The sequence below is a fragment of the Lissotriton helveticus genome, chromosome 11 (assembly GCF_964261635.1).
Source record: "Lissotriton helveticus chromosome 11, aLisHel1.1, whole genome shotgun sequence".
Taxonomy (NCBI): Eukaryota; Metazoa; Chordata; class Amphibia; order Caudata; family Salamandridae; genus Lissotriton; species Lissotriton helveticus.
The window spans coordinates 155,302,319-155,320,966 of NC_136072.1; the positions used below are offsets into that span (position 1 = coordinate 155,302,319).

Below are 18,648 nucleotides of genomic sequence, written 5' to 3' on the forward strand. Positions count from 1 at the left end.
TTAGAGCTCCAGCCTGGGAGGCGGCCTTACCAACACACCGGTTGATGTGCTCTGAGTCACGCCCGTTTTTTGAAAAAACCTTCCCCAAATACAGGTATGCATTGGCCAATTCAAGTTCTCCCTGCCCCAACAGCCACTTATACCCTTTCTTTATTCTAAGACCTTTCTTGCGAAAGACTAAAATTTTACTTTTGGCAATGTTGATTATCAAACAATGCTCTTCCGCAAAATTAGTTAAGGCATCCAGACGACGCTGCAAACCAATGGGGGTTAGATCAAAAATTGCAACGTCATCTGCATATAGTAGAGTGCCAATAGACAGTGTACCAATTCTAGGGGCATCCCCATTCGCTGAGTTTACTTTCTCGGGGAGGTCATAAATATAAAAAGGGAACAAAAGAGGGGCCAACAGGCAACCCTGCTTGAGGCCATTATGTGTATTAATCCTGCAGGGCAGGAAAGCCCCTGCGAGCCACCCATCATCACTTGACACCAAGTGTCTGTGTGTAATTCTATTATGAGGCCCAGGAGATGGTGTGGCATACCAAGATGAGAGAGCTATCTCTACAGGGTCTGACGATCCACTTTGTCAAACGCCGTGGAGAAATCAATAAAAGCTGTGTAGACCAACATGCTTTTTGAAAAAACATATTTCTCCACAATAGTCTGAACGACCGCGATGTTATCCAGCGTTCCATGGTTCTTTCTGAAGCCTGCCTTGCGTTTCAGAAGTGGAGGAGAGAGGCGAAAAGCCAGGAAGGATAACGCCTCTCTCCTCCTCTTCCTTGTACATATACCCCAGAGTTTGGCTTATTATCTACTGCTAAACCCCGCTGTTTTATTTTTCTACTCCGGTTGTTGGGTCTTTTACCTTGTTTTAGAGAAGATCAGAGCTGTACATCACATTAAAAGATCATGATCTCTATATCAGGCAATAAAGAGTTTGTTATGATTTAAAAGTTTTTAATATTCAAAGTTTTTAGTAAGTCATCTTTAATGAGTCCTAAATTAAATAATTAATTTCAGTCATTAGAAGCTCATTAGAAGTCAACCTAGTCTAGTTCTTTACAGGTGAACTATAGGCAAGGTGGGGGCACTTGTGAATAAGGCTCATGGTCACCTCTGGTGCGCTATCAGTTCACCTGGACAGGTAAGAAGTCCTGTCAGGTCAACAAAGAAATCAGGTCACTTATTCTCACTTTAGTAAGACAGCTAGACCTTCCCTCCTGTTCCCCATCCTGCAGTATGCCAATGGAAATAGAGCCAAACTACTGTGTATATAATGGTAGGTGTATTACTCATGGAAGGCACCGTACATAGGTGCACTTTGAGTGATCTGGGAAAAGTCATTAATATAGTAAGACCCAGGCAACTGTGGTGAGACTAAATCACTTGTAGATAGTACAATGTGGCTGAAAATAATGTGATCAGCTAACTTTTAGATTACACACATGTTAGAACTGTGGTGAGACTAAATCACCTGTAGACGATCGAATGGGACTGAAAATAATGTGATGAAGTAACACACATGTTAGAACTGTGTTGACGCTTTCACATTGATCCGTTTTCTTCTTCCTCTCAGCCTGTGCTCCAGGCACATATGGTAAAAGCTGCAGCCAAGCTTGCCACTGTTCGGGGGAGAATGAAGAATGCCACCCAGTGACAGGCAAATGCACCTGTCTGCCTGGATACTATGGAATACGCTGTGAGCTCAGTAAGTTATTACTTTTTGTCTTACTTTAACAATTACAGTTTTATGCACCTATAATAAACAAACCAAGTTAACTATTGAACTGCATTTAACCCCTTCGACGCTCATGACGAGCTCAGCTCGTCATGAGGTACACCTCTCGTACGCTCATGACGAGCTGAGCTCGTCATGAACCGCGGGTTTTTAAAAACTTCAGCGCACAGCGGGAAAATGCGCCGCACGCATTGCGTTAAAGAGTGGCATACATCCTATAGCTAGATTCACTCAGACTCAGTCGCGGCCTAGGCAGGTAAGCGCAGTGGGGCGGGGCAGGGAGGGAAGTCGACAGACGACTGAATAGGATTTATTTAATTTTCCCTATTCCGTCATCTGTTGACTCCTCCCTCCCCCCGCCCCCGCCTCACCCCACCGCACCTACCTGCATTGCCGCCGCTGTACAGACTGCTTGTTTGGAGGACATTTTGGACTTTTTGGAAATTGTCAAATAATTCCAGAAACATTTCCAGGGTTTCATGTCACAGATTCGTCATGAGTGCTTAAAAGTCTAGTAAATTATGCACATCACCACGTAATAGGTGTACACATATGCATATAGTAATGGAATACCAAAGAAATGTTGCCCCTTTTCCAATGAAAAATTCCCCCTCGCCCCCCTGTAATTGTAGTGGTTGCCTCCTCCAATGTTGACTTTTGTTCTTCTCCTTGAGAGGTGTACAGCGAAAAACATTATCATATTGGAAATCTACCTGTAAAAAGTTGGATTATGTCCACAAATCTGCAAGTTTATAGGTCAACATTTATTATGCTGACCCAAAATGCAATTCATATACACGTACATAAGAGAATACCACCACAGTCACAATTTGTGTTAGAAAATCACATTTAATAGGACAAAATCCCCCAATTGCTGCAGTTATTTGCAGAGCAAATAGTTATGCTAATAGCAATGTGAATCTTGCCCATTGTCTGCCCTTTCCAAAGTTGCTTGAAATGCACTTAATACAAAAGTAGGTCCATATCAATTTACATTTTGTCTGAAAGAACCTCCTACATGATTGTTTACATTCAGCAGCTGTCAAAAAATGCTTTTTTTGGTATTACTACAACGCATTTTGAGAAAAATGGGATTATAAAGGTATTTATTCTAAGCTTTATTGGACTGATTCCCAAAAGCATGAACGGTACATAAGAGCACTCCTGTAGTTCTGTTCTTATTTTGTGGATGGGCACCAAAATATCTAATGGGAACATTAATATACAATTGCTACAAATATAAAGGACTTTAGGGGCATATGTATCATCCATTTTTTTTGTCGCAAACACTGCGATTCACAAAAAAGCAGCGTTTGCGACAAAAAAATCAGAAAATGCGATGTATGATTAAAATCGCATAGCAAAATTAAGGAATCAGAAAATTTGCGGTTCCTTAATTTTGCGTCAGCATTTAAGGAATCGCAAATTGCGATTCCTTAAATGCTTTGTAAGAAGCACCCAAGTTGTGCGATTTCTCATTAAGAAATCGCAAATTACCAGCAACTTGAAGTTGGTGGTAATTTGCGATTTCTTTCACAAATGCACTTTTTGGCATTTGCAAAGGTGCCATGTGGCGCACATACATGCCCTTAGGGCTTGTATGTGCGCCATATGCGCACACATGTAAATTTCAGGGGTGCATCAGGGTGTCCTTATGACACACCTTGCAATTATTCTCAATTTGCGATACTCAAATTGTGAATCGCAAATTGAGAATAATTTCCCATTCATTCCTATGGGTCTTCTGGCCCATTGAAATGAATGGGAAAGTATTCCTTAATTGCGATTCACAATTTTCTAATCGCAATTAAGGAATATTAAGAAATCGCAAAAAAATTGCTATTTTTTACATACATCCCTATTTGCAATTCTCAAAGAGCGATTTCAAAAAATCCCTATTTGAGAATCGCAAATCAGGATGTTGATACATATGGCCCTTTGTTCTCTTTCCACTTTTACTAATAGGGAGGTAGAGGTTTTGGGACTGATTTACGAACGGATGTACAAGTGCACAAAAGAGTCCTCCTGTAGTACTACCTCTTTTACCTATAGATTGTTCTGTGCATTGGCCCATTTTATGTGTAGGTGGAGGTTCTGCAACTCTTGGATGGTGACACTGATGCAATGGGAATGAAACTGAATGTCCTCATCAGCTGTTGAACTGTTGGTAGAAGTTGCCTTCTGGCAGATTTGATAAAATTGCAGGACATCATGGTGGTGATAGGGAGAATATCAGAACTTCTATAACACCATCAACCTGCTCAAGATATGCTCATGGAGTCAGGAGATAGTGAGCAGGGAGTGCGGTGAAAAGTGAGGGATGGTAAAACGAAGTTTTAAAAGTGAGAAGAATAATGACTTCATACTGACCTAAAAGCAGTAAAGGCTAGTACTGCCTTAAGTTAAACTAAACGATGATGAAAACCACATTCAGATATTTAGTAAACTCAGAGAAGTAGCATCACGCGTGATCATTGACAGGAGCCTACTCAGAACAAGAAATAGGGTTAATTCTTACATCAAGATAGACTTCAGGTAAAGTATCCTCAGGCCTCTATAACAATCATCTTTAAAATCATTACATAATTGTAGAGGTTGGGACCCAGGTGAGTCAAGTTTGATTCTGGAAATCCTCTAGCAGAGCAAGTGGTTGCAGTTGTTTCAGGTGAAAGACGCATCATGAGATGAGGTAGTATGAATAGACTAGGCAGGAATTCTTTCTGTGCTTACAGGTGTATCTTTGCACTCTCTTTTTACTCATTCATGTTTTCTACACGTGCGTTACCTCTTATTGATTTGAACCATTGATCATTTTAGACTAAGGGAATAGCAAGAAAATTAAATTACCCCCCACATAGAACCAAAGCACTGGTGACTTCAAACGAGAGAAGCAAGTGATTGCAACACTTCCCAGAAGAGCTCTCTTGCCTCTTCCATCCAAGCATCTATCTATTCATCCTATAGTCCTTCCATACATCCACTTTTATCTACCATTTCACCTTTACATTCTGTAATCCATTAATTCTTTCATCTGTCATTCAGTCTTTCACCATTCTGTCCATTTATCTGTCCGTCCATCGCTTTCCAAACCTATCCATCCATCTCCAAACCTACCATCAAATGTATTTTTCCATTCATTTATCATCCATCCTTTCACTCATCCATCCATCACCCTCTAACTCATCCATCCACCCATTCACTCATCCATCCATCTATCCATCCATCCATCCTTTCATTCATCCTTCCATCCACCTTTTTACTTCCTCAATCCATCCATCCATCCATCTATCCATCCAACATTTCACGATTGTATCCACCCTCACACCCATCATCCATCCACTCATTATTCCATCCATTTACCATTTCATTCATCTATCCTTTCACTTACCCTTCCATTCATCCATCCTTTATCTAATCATCCATCCAAAATTTCTCTCATGATCTATCCACCTTTTTACTCATCAATCCATCCTTTCACCCTTTCATGTAGCCATCCATCGAATATCCACCCTTTCATCCATTCATCTAGGAACCCATCCATTCACCCTCTTTCATCCAGCCATCCATTTATCCAGCAATCCTCTCTTTTACTTACCCACTCACCTTTTCTCATTAATTATAGGCCTTTGTCTGCCCAGTTGCAGAGAGAGGAGGCCCACCAAGAACTTCACCTATACTGTAGCTGTTGAGAATTTATCCTGCCCTTTCTACATCACATGAGCTCTTGGCTGAAAGTAACAACCTTTTTCTTCCTCAAGAGTCATTTACACATGAGCACTTATGGGAAAATAGGCATAAATGCAATGTGCACCCCAGGGCCGGCTCCTCCATTAGGGCGGAGGAGCGTCGCAGTGCGAGAAGCAGAATCATAAAATGGTAAAACTTCCATTTCATGTTTCTGCTTCTCGCACGGGGAGAAAGCTGAAGGGTTTGGTTGGGGGCGGGCAGGTAGGCGGGTCTGCTCTGGGGCAGTGGAGGAGTGGCTTGCCCACTGCTGAGGGCACTGGCTAGCCATAGGCGCCTAGCTTGTCGGCATCCCGACAAAACCCAATGCTGCCATTGCAGCATTGAGATTGGCTTAGGGGAGGGGAAGGAGGCTGCCTGCTTCCTGTTCCTGAGCGTAGGAGAGCAGGAAATGCGGGACCCATGGACAGGTAAGTTTTTAAATTTTATTACCCACCCTGCGCGACCTCGCCCCCCACCGGCCTTTCACCCCACCCGCGATTAATGCCAGCTACGACTGGTGCACCCGTTTAAACAATTGGACAAATTAAGATCTCAGGCCTAATAGCGATATTTTTAATTTTTACAAGGTGGTGTGTTCGTTACAGGTAATCCTTTACTTATTTAAACATCTCCGTTAGAGTCTTGTTAATGAAATACTTTTACTATTGCTGTTAAAATCAATTTTCCTCTCATTTTTGATTCATTATTTTCCAAAAAGGTTTGAGTTCATTATTCCGTATACTATCTTCCACCAGAAACAAAAAATATAATTCCTCACATTACATATCTTTGATACAAGAATTATATCAAATCAAAGAAAGATAATCATACAAAGAAATATAGAAAAACAATTAAAAAAACTACAAATAATGTGCTGTCTTTAAAAAAAATAATTATGCCTCTGTTGATAGTACCTTTTCGACCCTCTTGAAACACTTGTAACCTCCTTGTTGTGCAGTATGCTATCACTGTTTGTGTTTTTTTTCTGTTTTCTGTCAAATAAATATACTCTAAATGTATTGTATTTTCTCATAGAATGCCCGAAAGGTACTTATGGTCCATATTGTCAGAGGGCTTGCAAATGCATGAATGGAGCTCATTGTGATACAATGACAGGAACCTGTGATTGTCCTCCAGGATACATTGGAGCTGATTGCTCCAAAGGTAGGACTTGGTCTCATCTTGAAGATTTTTCTCTGTTATGCAAATTGAATGGGTCCTACGTATATGGTACATAGAGTACAGCAGATAGTCGGATACCAACAATGTCATCATGTTTTACCAGATAGTTTCAAGAGAATCAGTAGATAATAAGAATAGATACAGAAGTGGGGCATTCACTTACAGATCCCTGGGATAAAATATTGCCCTTATTTATCACACGCACATCTACAAAATGCATAGTACTCTTACCCCCATGCTTTTATTCTTACTTCCTGAACCATGGACCAGTGTAGCAGAGAATTAGAGAATCAATCATGGTGAGCATATACACACAGGCCGTTCAGAATTAAAGGATCTATACTAAAGTTATTTTAATCTTTTCACTCTCACTACTCACGAGTTGCAAATATCAATGGCAACATCTCAAGCCAACTTTTCTTTATTTGTGGTGTTCTAGAAAGCTAGATTCCAGCCACCACACTCTTTTACCTTTGCATGATGCCCTCTCTGAAATCTGTTGGGGAACAGGTGTTCCTATCCATTAATACACAAATGAAACCCAAATCTACTTTCAAACTTTCTTAGTGGTTTGCATCTTTAATCTCCTTTCTATGCTTCTCAACATCCAGTCCTGGAATTCCAAAAGGCCTTTACCCTCAATGGCCAAAAATCTGAAATCATTCATTCACTCTTTTCTCTGCCAATTATAAACAATCTTTCACTCCTATCCACTGTTTCTTCACTTCTGGTCACAGAATTCATTCTTATCCATGATCCCTCAAATAAACAAATTCTCCAAGTGGTACAATTTTACCTTTGTGCATTGAAGAAAATAAAGTAAATAGACATAAAAAGCAAAAGGTAAAAAGGAACTTTTAAAACACTTTGAAGATATGAGGAAATTTTAGATTGTAGGCTAACTATTGAGTTGGCATCCTTGGCCTGAATCGTGGAAGCCGTGCAAGTGCAGCAAACACTAGTATGGATGATTGGTGGCCTCAATTGAAGCACTTGCATGTTTAGACAAAAATAGAGGATGCATTAGGAGCAGAAAAAGACAGTGATATGATAGAGTCTAGAATATCACTTTGTGTTTCAGAAATAAAACCCAAAATCTCCAACCTTCCTGTTACAATAAAAATTCCGATTTTGGTATTGAATGAAAGTAAATATTTTATAATTTGTGTATTTGTTTGATGTATACTTGTTTCCATATTTTTCTGAAGGTTCACTTTGAAGAAATTGCTTAGGCCGGGGTCTACAGCTTTCAATAGTTATTCAGTGATGGTCCAAAGAAGTCAAAATGTTAAGAACCACTTATTTAGGCTGTACCTAGTTTGCTAAGCCTAATGCGATTTATCAATATCTTGTCTTCTTTAGCCTCCGGTGTCCACTGTCATCCTTCCTTTCCATTTTGACTCCTATTCTCCTCTACTTTCTCCTTGTTCTATCACTTCTACACCCCTTTCCTTCCCCCATGACTTTTTCCCAACTCACACTTTCTTTGCTGTTGCCTTTCTCTTTCCTTTTCCCCTTTGAATCCTTCGCTCCTCTCTCATTCTTGTAGTTCATCCATCATTTCTCTTTACTTTTCTTCCCTGCCTCCTTCCCCTTTCCGCAATTTCCATTCCTTCTGCTTACTACACTTACAGTTCTGACTTTGTAAGAGAATAAGCGCTTGTTTCCAAAGTTTTGCTCAGAAGCACAAGGCTGGCACTTTTGAAGTTTGGAGGATGAACACCAAGTTGTATAGTCATGATTAGGGGTGGGCGTATTTTGCGAAGTAGCGCTCCGCGTAGCTCCGCAGAGTGCACTTCGCACTACATGAACTGGTAGTAGCATGTTCGCACTGTGCAAGATGTTGTTTTCAATGATTGCACAGTGCGGACAAGCATCCAGCACTGTGTAATCATTGAAAACTTCATCTTGCACAGTGTGAGCTGTACTTTTCTGGCGCTTGAGTAGATTTTTACTCGAGCTGCAGCTTTCTCAACGCGGACTGGTAGTTTCACATCGCGAGCGGTCGCGAGCATGCGCGACCACTCGCAATGAGAAACCTGACCTCCCCGCATTGAGAATCTCGCCAGGAGGTTTATTTTCCATGCTCGCAATCGGTAACTTGATGTTGCTGATCGCGAACAAGGAAAAAGTCTTGCGAGGATGTCATTTTGCTTGCTCGCGGTCGCCAACTTGGCGTTGAGGACCGCGAGCAAGCAAAAAGTGACCGCTGCACTACGCTACGCATGTTTGCACTGTGCTACGTGCAGTTCGTGTAGTGTGAAGTTGCGCAAACTACGCAAACTACGTGAGCATAGCGTAGTGCTTTGCCCAGGGTTAGTCATGATTGCACTTCATCTTCATGCTTCTTTGATTCACTGCAAACGCTCCCTGTCTCTTTACTTCAATATAGCAGGATCTTTTCCACTGCTTTTCCATCTTTCTCTTCCTCCTTCATTTCCCCATTTTTGTTCTTCTCTCTTGTGCTCTGGATCTAAGTTTGTTAAGGCAAATATAGAAGATCCCAAAAATGAGTGCCAGTGGGTCCCACCTGCAAGCACCAGCTCAAATTAAGCTCTGCCTTCCCCTTTTTTTCCTTAATACAACTTCCTATGCATCTGCTTCCTGCCCTTGCCCTCCTATTTTCCCCTCTTTCATCCCTGTCCTTCTACATTCAAGCTCCCCTGTACCCTGCTTTGGGTCCAGTTATCTACCCTACCCCTGCTACCTCCTCTGCATCCGCTTCCTACCCTTGCCCTTTGCTTATTTCTTCTTCCTAATTCCACCCCATCTACCACTTGACCTGATTTCTGACTCTCTTACACACTCTTTTCCTGTTTCCATCCATCCGCCATCTTTTTTTCCTCTTTCACCGCCTTACAACTTCTCATAACCTTCCCGGGCCATCTCCATTCCTACTTACTCTCTTTCAGTCCCTGTGTTCTTCCACACCCTCTTCTTCACCCACTCATCCCTTATATCCACTTCAGTCTCACTTTGTTCACCTCTCTAATTTTCCTTTCCCATCAGGTTCCTGCCTTCTATATTTTTCTCATTCTTTCTGCTAATACTGCCCCCAACATTCTTTGTTCACCTTCTTCAGAGTTTTCCTTCCCTTCCTGCCTCCAACTCCTTGCCCAGTTAATCTCTCATTCTCTCTGTTCCTCTTCTCCCGGCTCTCTTTCCACTCTATTCGCCTTTTCTCCTCATATCATCTTGTGATACACATAATATCAGGTCTGTGTTTTTGGTGTTCATTTTTGACTCTCTGGTCTAGGTGAAATACTTGACCAGAGAACAAAAAGAGAGATACCCCTAAAATAACCAAGGGTACAGGGTCATAGGGACAGAAACACAAAAGACCTCCTGTAGGCAGAGGTAAGGATTAGTTGAAGTGCAAACTTTGCAAAACTATATACAACACATGAACATAGAAATGTACAATAATTTTATTAATTTTAATCTCAACAAAATGTATAAAACATACAAAACAAGACCACTTCATCCAGAATAGAATTCAATAAAATTGCATCAATATTTTTCACAGTACTTTCAATTACACACCAAATGATCAGGAACTCATGTGATGTATTCCTATAGGTACTGTATCGATTCCCCTATTCCTGACCCTGGTTTGGTTAATAATTAACTAGCAGCCATCCAACGCTGCAAAAACCGTTATCTGATTAAGCCACACCACGGCACAGAAGCGCGTTATCTGATTAGGTCATAACGCATGCCATCTAATTAGACAAGCGATATTCCTCCAGCCCCTGATAAGGCATACGGAGTTCTCAAAACAAATCAAACCTACAGCGACCTGGGAAATTCCCATAACCATTGTTTTGATTTCACCGAGAACTTCAGCAAAAGAATGTGCGAACGAGTCCGTTCATACGACATCCTTATTGACGTATATATGTCCATCCTTACGTCAATCTCGGCACCTTTCAGGTATAAATATTACCGACATTGCCTTAAGCAAACACATGCGGTGGTGACGAGATCGGAGCAGCGAGACGTGCTGAGGAGCCCAGCAGAGAGCGAAGCCCACAGACGCTGCCCCGCCTTCCTGACGCGCTGAGAACGAGATACTGTCTTTGTCCTGCCGAGAAATCCAGTTCCGGCGCTTCCATGCAGCCCTCGCAGGCAGCTGGAATATCAAGACCTGGGATAAGAGATACCAGCCCTCTATCATTCTAGATCTCAGGTACAGAACTGAATAATCCCTTGCAGAGAATTCTCGAATCAGTCCCTTGGCAAAACAAACTTAACTTAAACTGCTACTTATCTACTCCCGCCTACGTATTAGGCTTAGGTCAGGTACATTGGGGTAGGCGTGGTTATAAGCACCAGTTGAGTACGATTAGTCAAATGTATATATGTATGTATCTATTTTATCCATTTTAAAGTATCATATGGCTCAGAAACCATATCAATGCTTTTACAGTATTATTTTATAATTCTGTCTCTACTGTATGCACTTTACTTAACTACAAGTATTGCAATAATAGCGATTCATTTCTCTTGTATGAGAAAAGAGACTGATCAATAAATAACATCTTTTATTGAACCACGCCCATCTCTTATTTCTCTACAAACTGGTGAAACTAAGTATGCACGTAAAGACTGAGTAAAATAAGTTGTCTATTGTTTTCACACGACTCTAAAGATACACTCTTGATTAGGGGAGAGCAAAGTTGTCATGTTCTATGGTTGTCAGAAACTAAATCCCTTCTTGTCTATCCAGGGAGGTTAAAATCCTCCTTGTCTATTCGAGAAAGTTTCTAGTGAACTCTGAGCTAGCTGGCAAACACAAACCTTTAAGTCTAATATCGTCGGTAGAAGACCTAGTTAACCTCTGCCCTAGGTCTATACTATTGAAGATATTATTCCAATGCGCAGAGCCTATTGGGATAATAGGAACTACACTACATGGCGCCCAACCGTTTGGATAGGCGATAAAACTAACGCAAGACATTAGAGTAACTCAGTCGTGCTTTTTCACACAGACCCCTTTTTTCCCATAATACTCCAAAGACGTCTGGAGTGGGTGAAAGGTCATATCCGCCAAACCTCGCAGGAGGAGACTCCTATGTATGGTTCATGGTTTACTCAACGTTGAAGGATACACTGTTCCAAAATATTGTGCATCTAATCTTTGTTTCCATAGAAACCTGATCTGCAAACAAACAGAATAACCTTCCTGTCAGTAAAATGACAGAAAGTGAAGAAGAAAGGGAGACAGTTAGACTAGCAGCTGAACTCCTAGAAGCAGATAATACTCTGCAGGAAAATGACCCAGATATAATACTCATCCCGGTCAACATAAGGAAATCTATAACCCTAAAGCTTATAGAAAATGGACTGACACCAAGAGGTGGTACAGTCATATTCGTAATTGAGGCACACGAATATCGGCAGACAGAGGTATTCTATTCATGGATAAACTTTCCAGCAGCAAACGCTGTAACAAAGGACTTCCACTATTACAAAATAGAGGAACCTCCTAATGAGTACACTCCTTTCAAGGAGGTGGAAATACCACTCAAATTCCAAGAGCACCTGCTCTTGTTTAATGGCGCCCTAAAACATAATAATCACATCACCAGGCTCGGTCCACTAGGTAGACCAGGAGCAACGTGGCCGGTCCTAGCCGGATACACACCACATCCAGACATTGAAGAAATGCCTGCACCAGAACTTTTAGCACAGCTAAAACAATTAATAAAAATACATAGACAATTAGTCCAATATGTAATGCGGACTTCAACAATCCAACCAGCAATTAAAATTCCACAGTTGACCAGTCATCAGGGGAACACAAATAAAATTACACCACAGAACATACAGTCATGTCTAGGTAAGGTACCCGCAAAACAGGAACAAATTCCTTTCTGGCTAGCACAAAAAATAACTCAAATAGAGGCAGTGTTTCCAGATACCACCCCTGTTGAGAAACATAGGATTCTGACTATCTGTCTTCCAATGGGAATCGCACCACATGTGGAGGACTGTGACACTTGGGGAACAGTCTTTGCTTCCATTTACACAAAAACACATGGTGTACCATCCATGTCAGTAATACCAGATGTGCTAAAACAGATTCAAGATGAATACGGTCCAGAACCCGCTTTAACTCTCGGTATGAAATTACTGAAAGACTTCAAGCAGGTCTCTGCAATATTATTAGCCAACATAAAGGGAGAAGCAGCAAATGTGGCGATTCGCCAGAGGTTAAAAGAGACAAATATAGCAGACCAACCATCTGAAATTGCCAGAATCATAGAAAAATCCTATGAAGAACTAGGAAGAGATAGTTTGGGTGGAATACCAGTGAAACCCCAACTAGTTGAAAGTCCTGAAAAAGTATTTATAAAAAATAATTTAAACACTCAAAAAAAGAGCTGGGATGGAAATAAACAATCCAATCCTAAAGAAAAAAGATTCCAGTCCAGAGGAAGGTCTCCTCGGCGGAGAGAAAGATCTACCGACCAAGGACGCAAGTCTCCCCAAAGGGAGCCCTCTGTGAAAAAATACAACCTTAGAAATAGGGATAATATAAAGAAACCTGATAGATATCAAGATATTGATACACGTCCCTCTCAATCTTTTCAGACTTCCTCGCAGAAATCGGAAAGAAGAGGACGATCAGAACAAAGGGAAGAGCACGTCAAGTCCAAAGACAGAGAACCTGCTCATCTGAATAAAAAATTACAATTTCCAAAAAAGAAGGTAGCCAGTATTAAAGTAATCAACAATGCCGAGAATACTGAGGACACAGCTGAAAAACGGAGAATGGGCTCAGACAATGCTAGACAGCGCAGCAGAAGTGAGCATAGCTCGCAAAGTCCTTATGAATCATCTGGATACAGTGGACACGAATGAATACATTCAGGTGGAAACTGCAGATACCAGAGTTAGCAAACCTCATAAAATATATGAAATAACATTGCGTATAGAAGGGGATAAGACTAGAAAAATAAGGGGACTATTTTGGGATAATCTGTCCAAGGGCTATGACATCCTTCTAGCTGAACGAGACTGGCCTCCAGAGTTTGTCAGGGAGTGCCCACATGGCGAAGAAATAATTATGCCTGCCTTCTCAAACGATATTCCAATTCATAAAAAATATACACTTGCAAGAAAGTGGGCAGTAGCTCAAGCCCCTGCCTTATATAAAAATCATGTGGGATGGGATGAGGACTCTCCTCCTCACAAAATCCAGTTAAAATCACAACCTACTGCACAGAGGCAGTACCCGATTAAGCAAGAAGCTAAAAAACAGGTAAAAGAGATCCTAGATCAACTTGAATACCAGGGGGTGATTGAAACTTGCACCTCACAAATGAATAATCCTTTGTTTCCTGTCTCCAAGCCAGACAATTCATATCGTCTTGTTTTGGACTACAGACACCTTAACTCATGTTGCAAAACATTTGCAGTACAAAACTCGCATAGTGCTGCACTAATGAATAACATAGTGCGCAGAAAATACAAAACCACATTAGACATTTCTAATGGATTCTTTTGTCAAAATATAGCACCAGAGAGCAGATATTTGACGGCGTTCTCAATAAATGGCACGCAAAAGAATTTCTGTCGTTTGCCCCAGGGGTTCAAGAACAGCCCAGGATTATTCTCAGCGAGAGTAACAGAATTACTACAAACATATGATGACGAGGCATTATCTTATGTCGACGACATCTATCTAACAGATGATGACTTGGATACTCACTTGAAGAGAGTGAACACCATAATACTTGGGTTCGCAGCAGAGGGTTACAAATTCAACTTTAAAAAGTCAAGAATTGCCCATCTAACAGTCCTGTTTTTAGGATATGAACTATCAAGTGAAGGCAAAAGCCTGGCTGACAATTTCCTAGAGAAATGTGCTGTAATCCAAGCACCTAGAACACTGAAAAACTTACAATAAATTCTAGGCTTCCTAAACTTCAGAAGAACTTACATTATAAATTATGCAGAGAGTATTAAACCTCTCTATGATCTAATGAAACCAGATTTTAAAAGAATCAATTGGACTCAAAAACACACAGAAATTTTGAGATCGTTACAAACAGATATGTTAGTTAAAACAAAACTACAAACACGTGACAACACACGCAACCTTGTGATTCGAGTCATCCTAGGAAGATGCGGATTCACATACCTGACCTCTAATGAGTGAGGGAAGGTACCAATAGCATACAAATCACATTTGTACACAAAAGCTGAAATGAAATTTAGCCCAACGGAAAAAATTCTGACCGCGCTACAGACTGCTGTAGCAAAGGAGCGGGCCCTAGCACAGGGTAAACGAATAATAATCGTGACACCTATACCAGCCCTAGAGGCGGTAACAAAGGCAAGCATTCCGAATGCTAAAGCACTCCATCCAAGGTGGATACAGTGGGCTAACTCTCTTGCTGCAACAGACGTGGTATACGAATTTGATCCAAATTTAAAAACACAAGAATTTCTCCAATATGAATTCGAATGTCCTCCGCAGACCGAAATTCTGCCTCTAGAACACTACGGCTGTATAATATATACAGACGGATCAGCACAACCCGCAGTGGGGGGTAAGCAAGCCTACAGTGCTGCGTGCGCGATTGTTAAAGGTCGCTGGCACGAAGGAAAATTTAAACCGGTGGTCACTAAAACGCAATCTCTAGGAGACTGTACAGCTCAAAGAGCAGAACTACTGGCATTCAAGATGGCGCTTGAAAATACCGATCGAGAATTCCCCACACTTATTGTGTGCGATTCGTATTACTGCGTCCAATCTTACAATGAATACTTGCAAATCTGGGTTCAGAATGGTTTTAAAGATGCAAAAGGTGGCACAATCAAACATAAAATGCTTTGGGAACAAATAGTTCTTTTGCAAAAGGAACTACAAAAGACTCACGTGATACATACACTGAGTCATCAACGTGATGGCGTTCACGTTGCAGGGAATTAATTGGCTGACGAAGCAGCGAAGGCAGCAGTGCAAACGGCTTCCGTAGCTGCTATCACCCGGTCAAAAACAGAAATAGACAGCGAAATATTACAGGCTGTCAGCGCTACAGAAAAAGATGCGATAGAAACACTCCCGAAAGGCTTTCCAGTAAAGTACTCATACATAACTGATGCAAATAATGTTCCGTTTGCTCGAATCCCTGGAGTGGGGGATAGGGCAATTCCAAACATGGAACATAGGTTAGGACTCATTATAGCGGCACACGAAGGACTCGCTTCTGTACATGCTGGCGTTTCAGCCACAGTATCATTATTAAAACAGAGATATTGGTGGCCACAAATGAGAAGACAAACAAGGAACTATGTTCTAGAATGTGAAACATGTCAAAGAATAAAAGGATCAACAGTGAAACGACCAAGACAGACGCCCCTTCTAATCTCAGATAAACCATTAGCCTGTGTTTACCTGGACCACTGTGGTCCCTTACAAAGGGATGGTAACTATAAATATATCTTGGTCGCAGTGGATTCATGCACGAGATTCATATGGATGTGGCCCCAGCGATCGGCTGACGCCCGAACTGTTATAAAAGATTTGCGAGTCTTTATCGGCACATACGCAATTGGCATGCTACATTCTGACCAGGGTCCTGCTTTTAGCTCCAGGGCTTATAAGGAGGCCATGACCAGCATGGGCATTGCATTGCGGTACTCTTGTCCATTTCATCCCGAGGGAAACGGAATCGTAGAAAGAAAAAACCGTGACATAAAGCAATCTATAACAGCAAAGGTATTAGGTTCGGGAGCTGGGTGGGTCAAACATTTAATAGGTGTCCAACGTAGTCTAAATAACCTGCCAAGGAATTCTCTGAAAGGGTTCAGTCCGTACGAACTATTGTTCGGGACTAGAATGATGATCTAAGATCTTGATAGTCAGACTTCAGTGGTTAAAGACAAAAGCTTTGATATCAAAGATCGTTTGGCTATTTTACAGGACTTAAATGAAACAAGAAAAGACCTGAGCAACATAAAGCTGAAACAACAGCCAACAACCACTGAAGAGAAACCACCTGTCCCAGCAAGGCCTGTCTGGATTCCAAAAGTCGGGGATCTAGTCAGAGAAAAGATCGCGGTAAAGAAGGAATTTGGGCCTTCTTACAGAAAAGCAGTTCCTGTCTTGTCTATCAACGGGACAAGATCAGTAGTACTACCGCCCCTTGCTGGTAAAAAGGAGAACCGAGTTGTATCCATCGACCTGGTTAAACCACAATCATGTGGCCGATAACAAACAGTAGGCCGAGTGGACTCCCAAGAAGTAGCAGAACACCAATGTTTGCTACAAATACAGAAGCTCAAACTGGAAGACTGATCACCTTTGGAAAATCTACAGTGAATCAACAAGGACTATGCAACAAAGCAATGGAACTTGAACCTCTTAAAACCCAAATTAAAACTTTTCATCAAGAAACAACAACCTATGATGATGTAACTGCAGACTTTGCCAATGAAACAAAGCAAAATCCAAAAGCAATTGGAACAATTGACAGAACAGCATCCGGCTACTTCATCAACTTCGATGATTCATCTGAAGACCTGAGTGAAGCAAAGAAACAGCCATCAGCAAAAACTTTTAAAGACAAAGCTAAGGAACTTTTTCATCAGCTGAAAGAAACCTATCTGATTTCTCCATGGATTGAACTTTGGATGGCCTTCGGTGCATTTATCCTCATTCTTTGGCTCATCTTAGTACTATGCTTGGGACATTTCATTGAAGGAAAATATGCTAAAATGGACACAGCAAGCCAGAAAATCAACTTGGTCCTTAAACCACACACATCTTCACACATCGAGAAAAGAGAACTTTCTTCAGTGAACTTCACAGCCAATCCTATACCAGGCGGTGTAGCATGGGACAAAACTGATTATGAAATCTATGGTCCGGTTGAAATCCTGAAGTATCCACACCAATTCAAGATCTCATTAAGTGACTTTGTCAAACCGAGCTCATTTGCTGATGATTGGGACTTTGAAAGTATTAATGATATGATGTCTGATCTTGCGATGTCTGCTAAATTCAAAGAACATGATTATTTGCAGGGTTCGTCTAATTATGATCAGATGTTCTGCTATAACCACTATGGTAACCATTATCTACATAAATCTGCACAACCTAGAAATGTTTTGAATTATAACCAATGGGAACATTGTTCTACTCCTCCAAAAGATAGCTCGAAAACATTTTATGATAAATATTCATACTTTTCAGGGTTTAACACAAGTAATGCAGAAACATTTTATTTCAAATTGTCAAATAAGACAGGTATGAAGACCATGCTTACAAACACAAAATTGATATATTCCGATTCATTCTTTGAACAAATGAATACATTTGGGTTTGATTTCTGGAACAATAATATTGAAGCAAAAACTGTTTGGGGTACAAGAGATTGGCAAGTACAAGGTATAGAATCATTGTTTAGAGCCTGCATGATCCCAGAACAAATTATATGTTTGACCGACACTATTCAACAAACTACCTGTCTTGGCTTAGCCAAAATCAAAGATTTGAACAAACCGTCTATTCCAAAGCCAACAGTGTACAGTAATAGCTCTAAAGATGTTGAGATAGACGTAAACCATATTTTAAACCAAAACAGAACAGATCCTGAATGGAAAAAATGGTTGATCTGGCCCACAGATACAAATAACTGTCAAGACAGATTCCTGAACAAAATACAGGGGTTCACATTGACTAGGCCAGACCCTAGATATTCCCAAAGACAACATCCAGGGATAGTAACCACCTACAGCGTGGGCAAGCTCTGCCTTCAATGGCTACAAACGTCCACACTGGCTGAAATTAAGCAACACCTAACTTTACTTACAGAAGGTGCTGACTTGCGTGATTTCATATTGGGACCACGCAAACAGCGTCAAAAACGTTTCATAGCGGCCTCTATATATGCAGCTTATAACGAAGTTTGGAAAGTAACTCAAATTGAGACAGCAGAAAAAATACGGGAAATTGACCGTATTAATTTGGAAAAATCACT

At 41.0% G+C, this 18,648-nt stretch overlaps 1 protein-coding gene across 1 annotated transcript in view; it reads left to right on the plus strand.

Annotated features, from left to right (window-relative positions):
* The window catches only part of LOC144790753 (uncharacterized), a 752,701-nt gene that overhangs the window by 702,769 nt on the left and 31,284 nt on the right, over positions 1-18,648 (plus strand). Inside the window, exons 25-26 of the mRNA XM_078665457.1 lie at positions 1,583-1,714; positions 6,506-6,634. Of these exons, the coding sequence (XP_078521583.1) occupies positions 1,583-1,714; positions 6,506-6,634 (261 nt within the window). The remainder of the gene's footprint in view (positions 1-1,582; positions 1,715-6,505; positions 6,635-18,648) is intronic.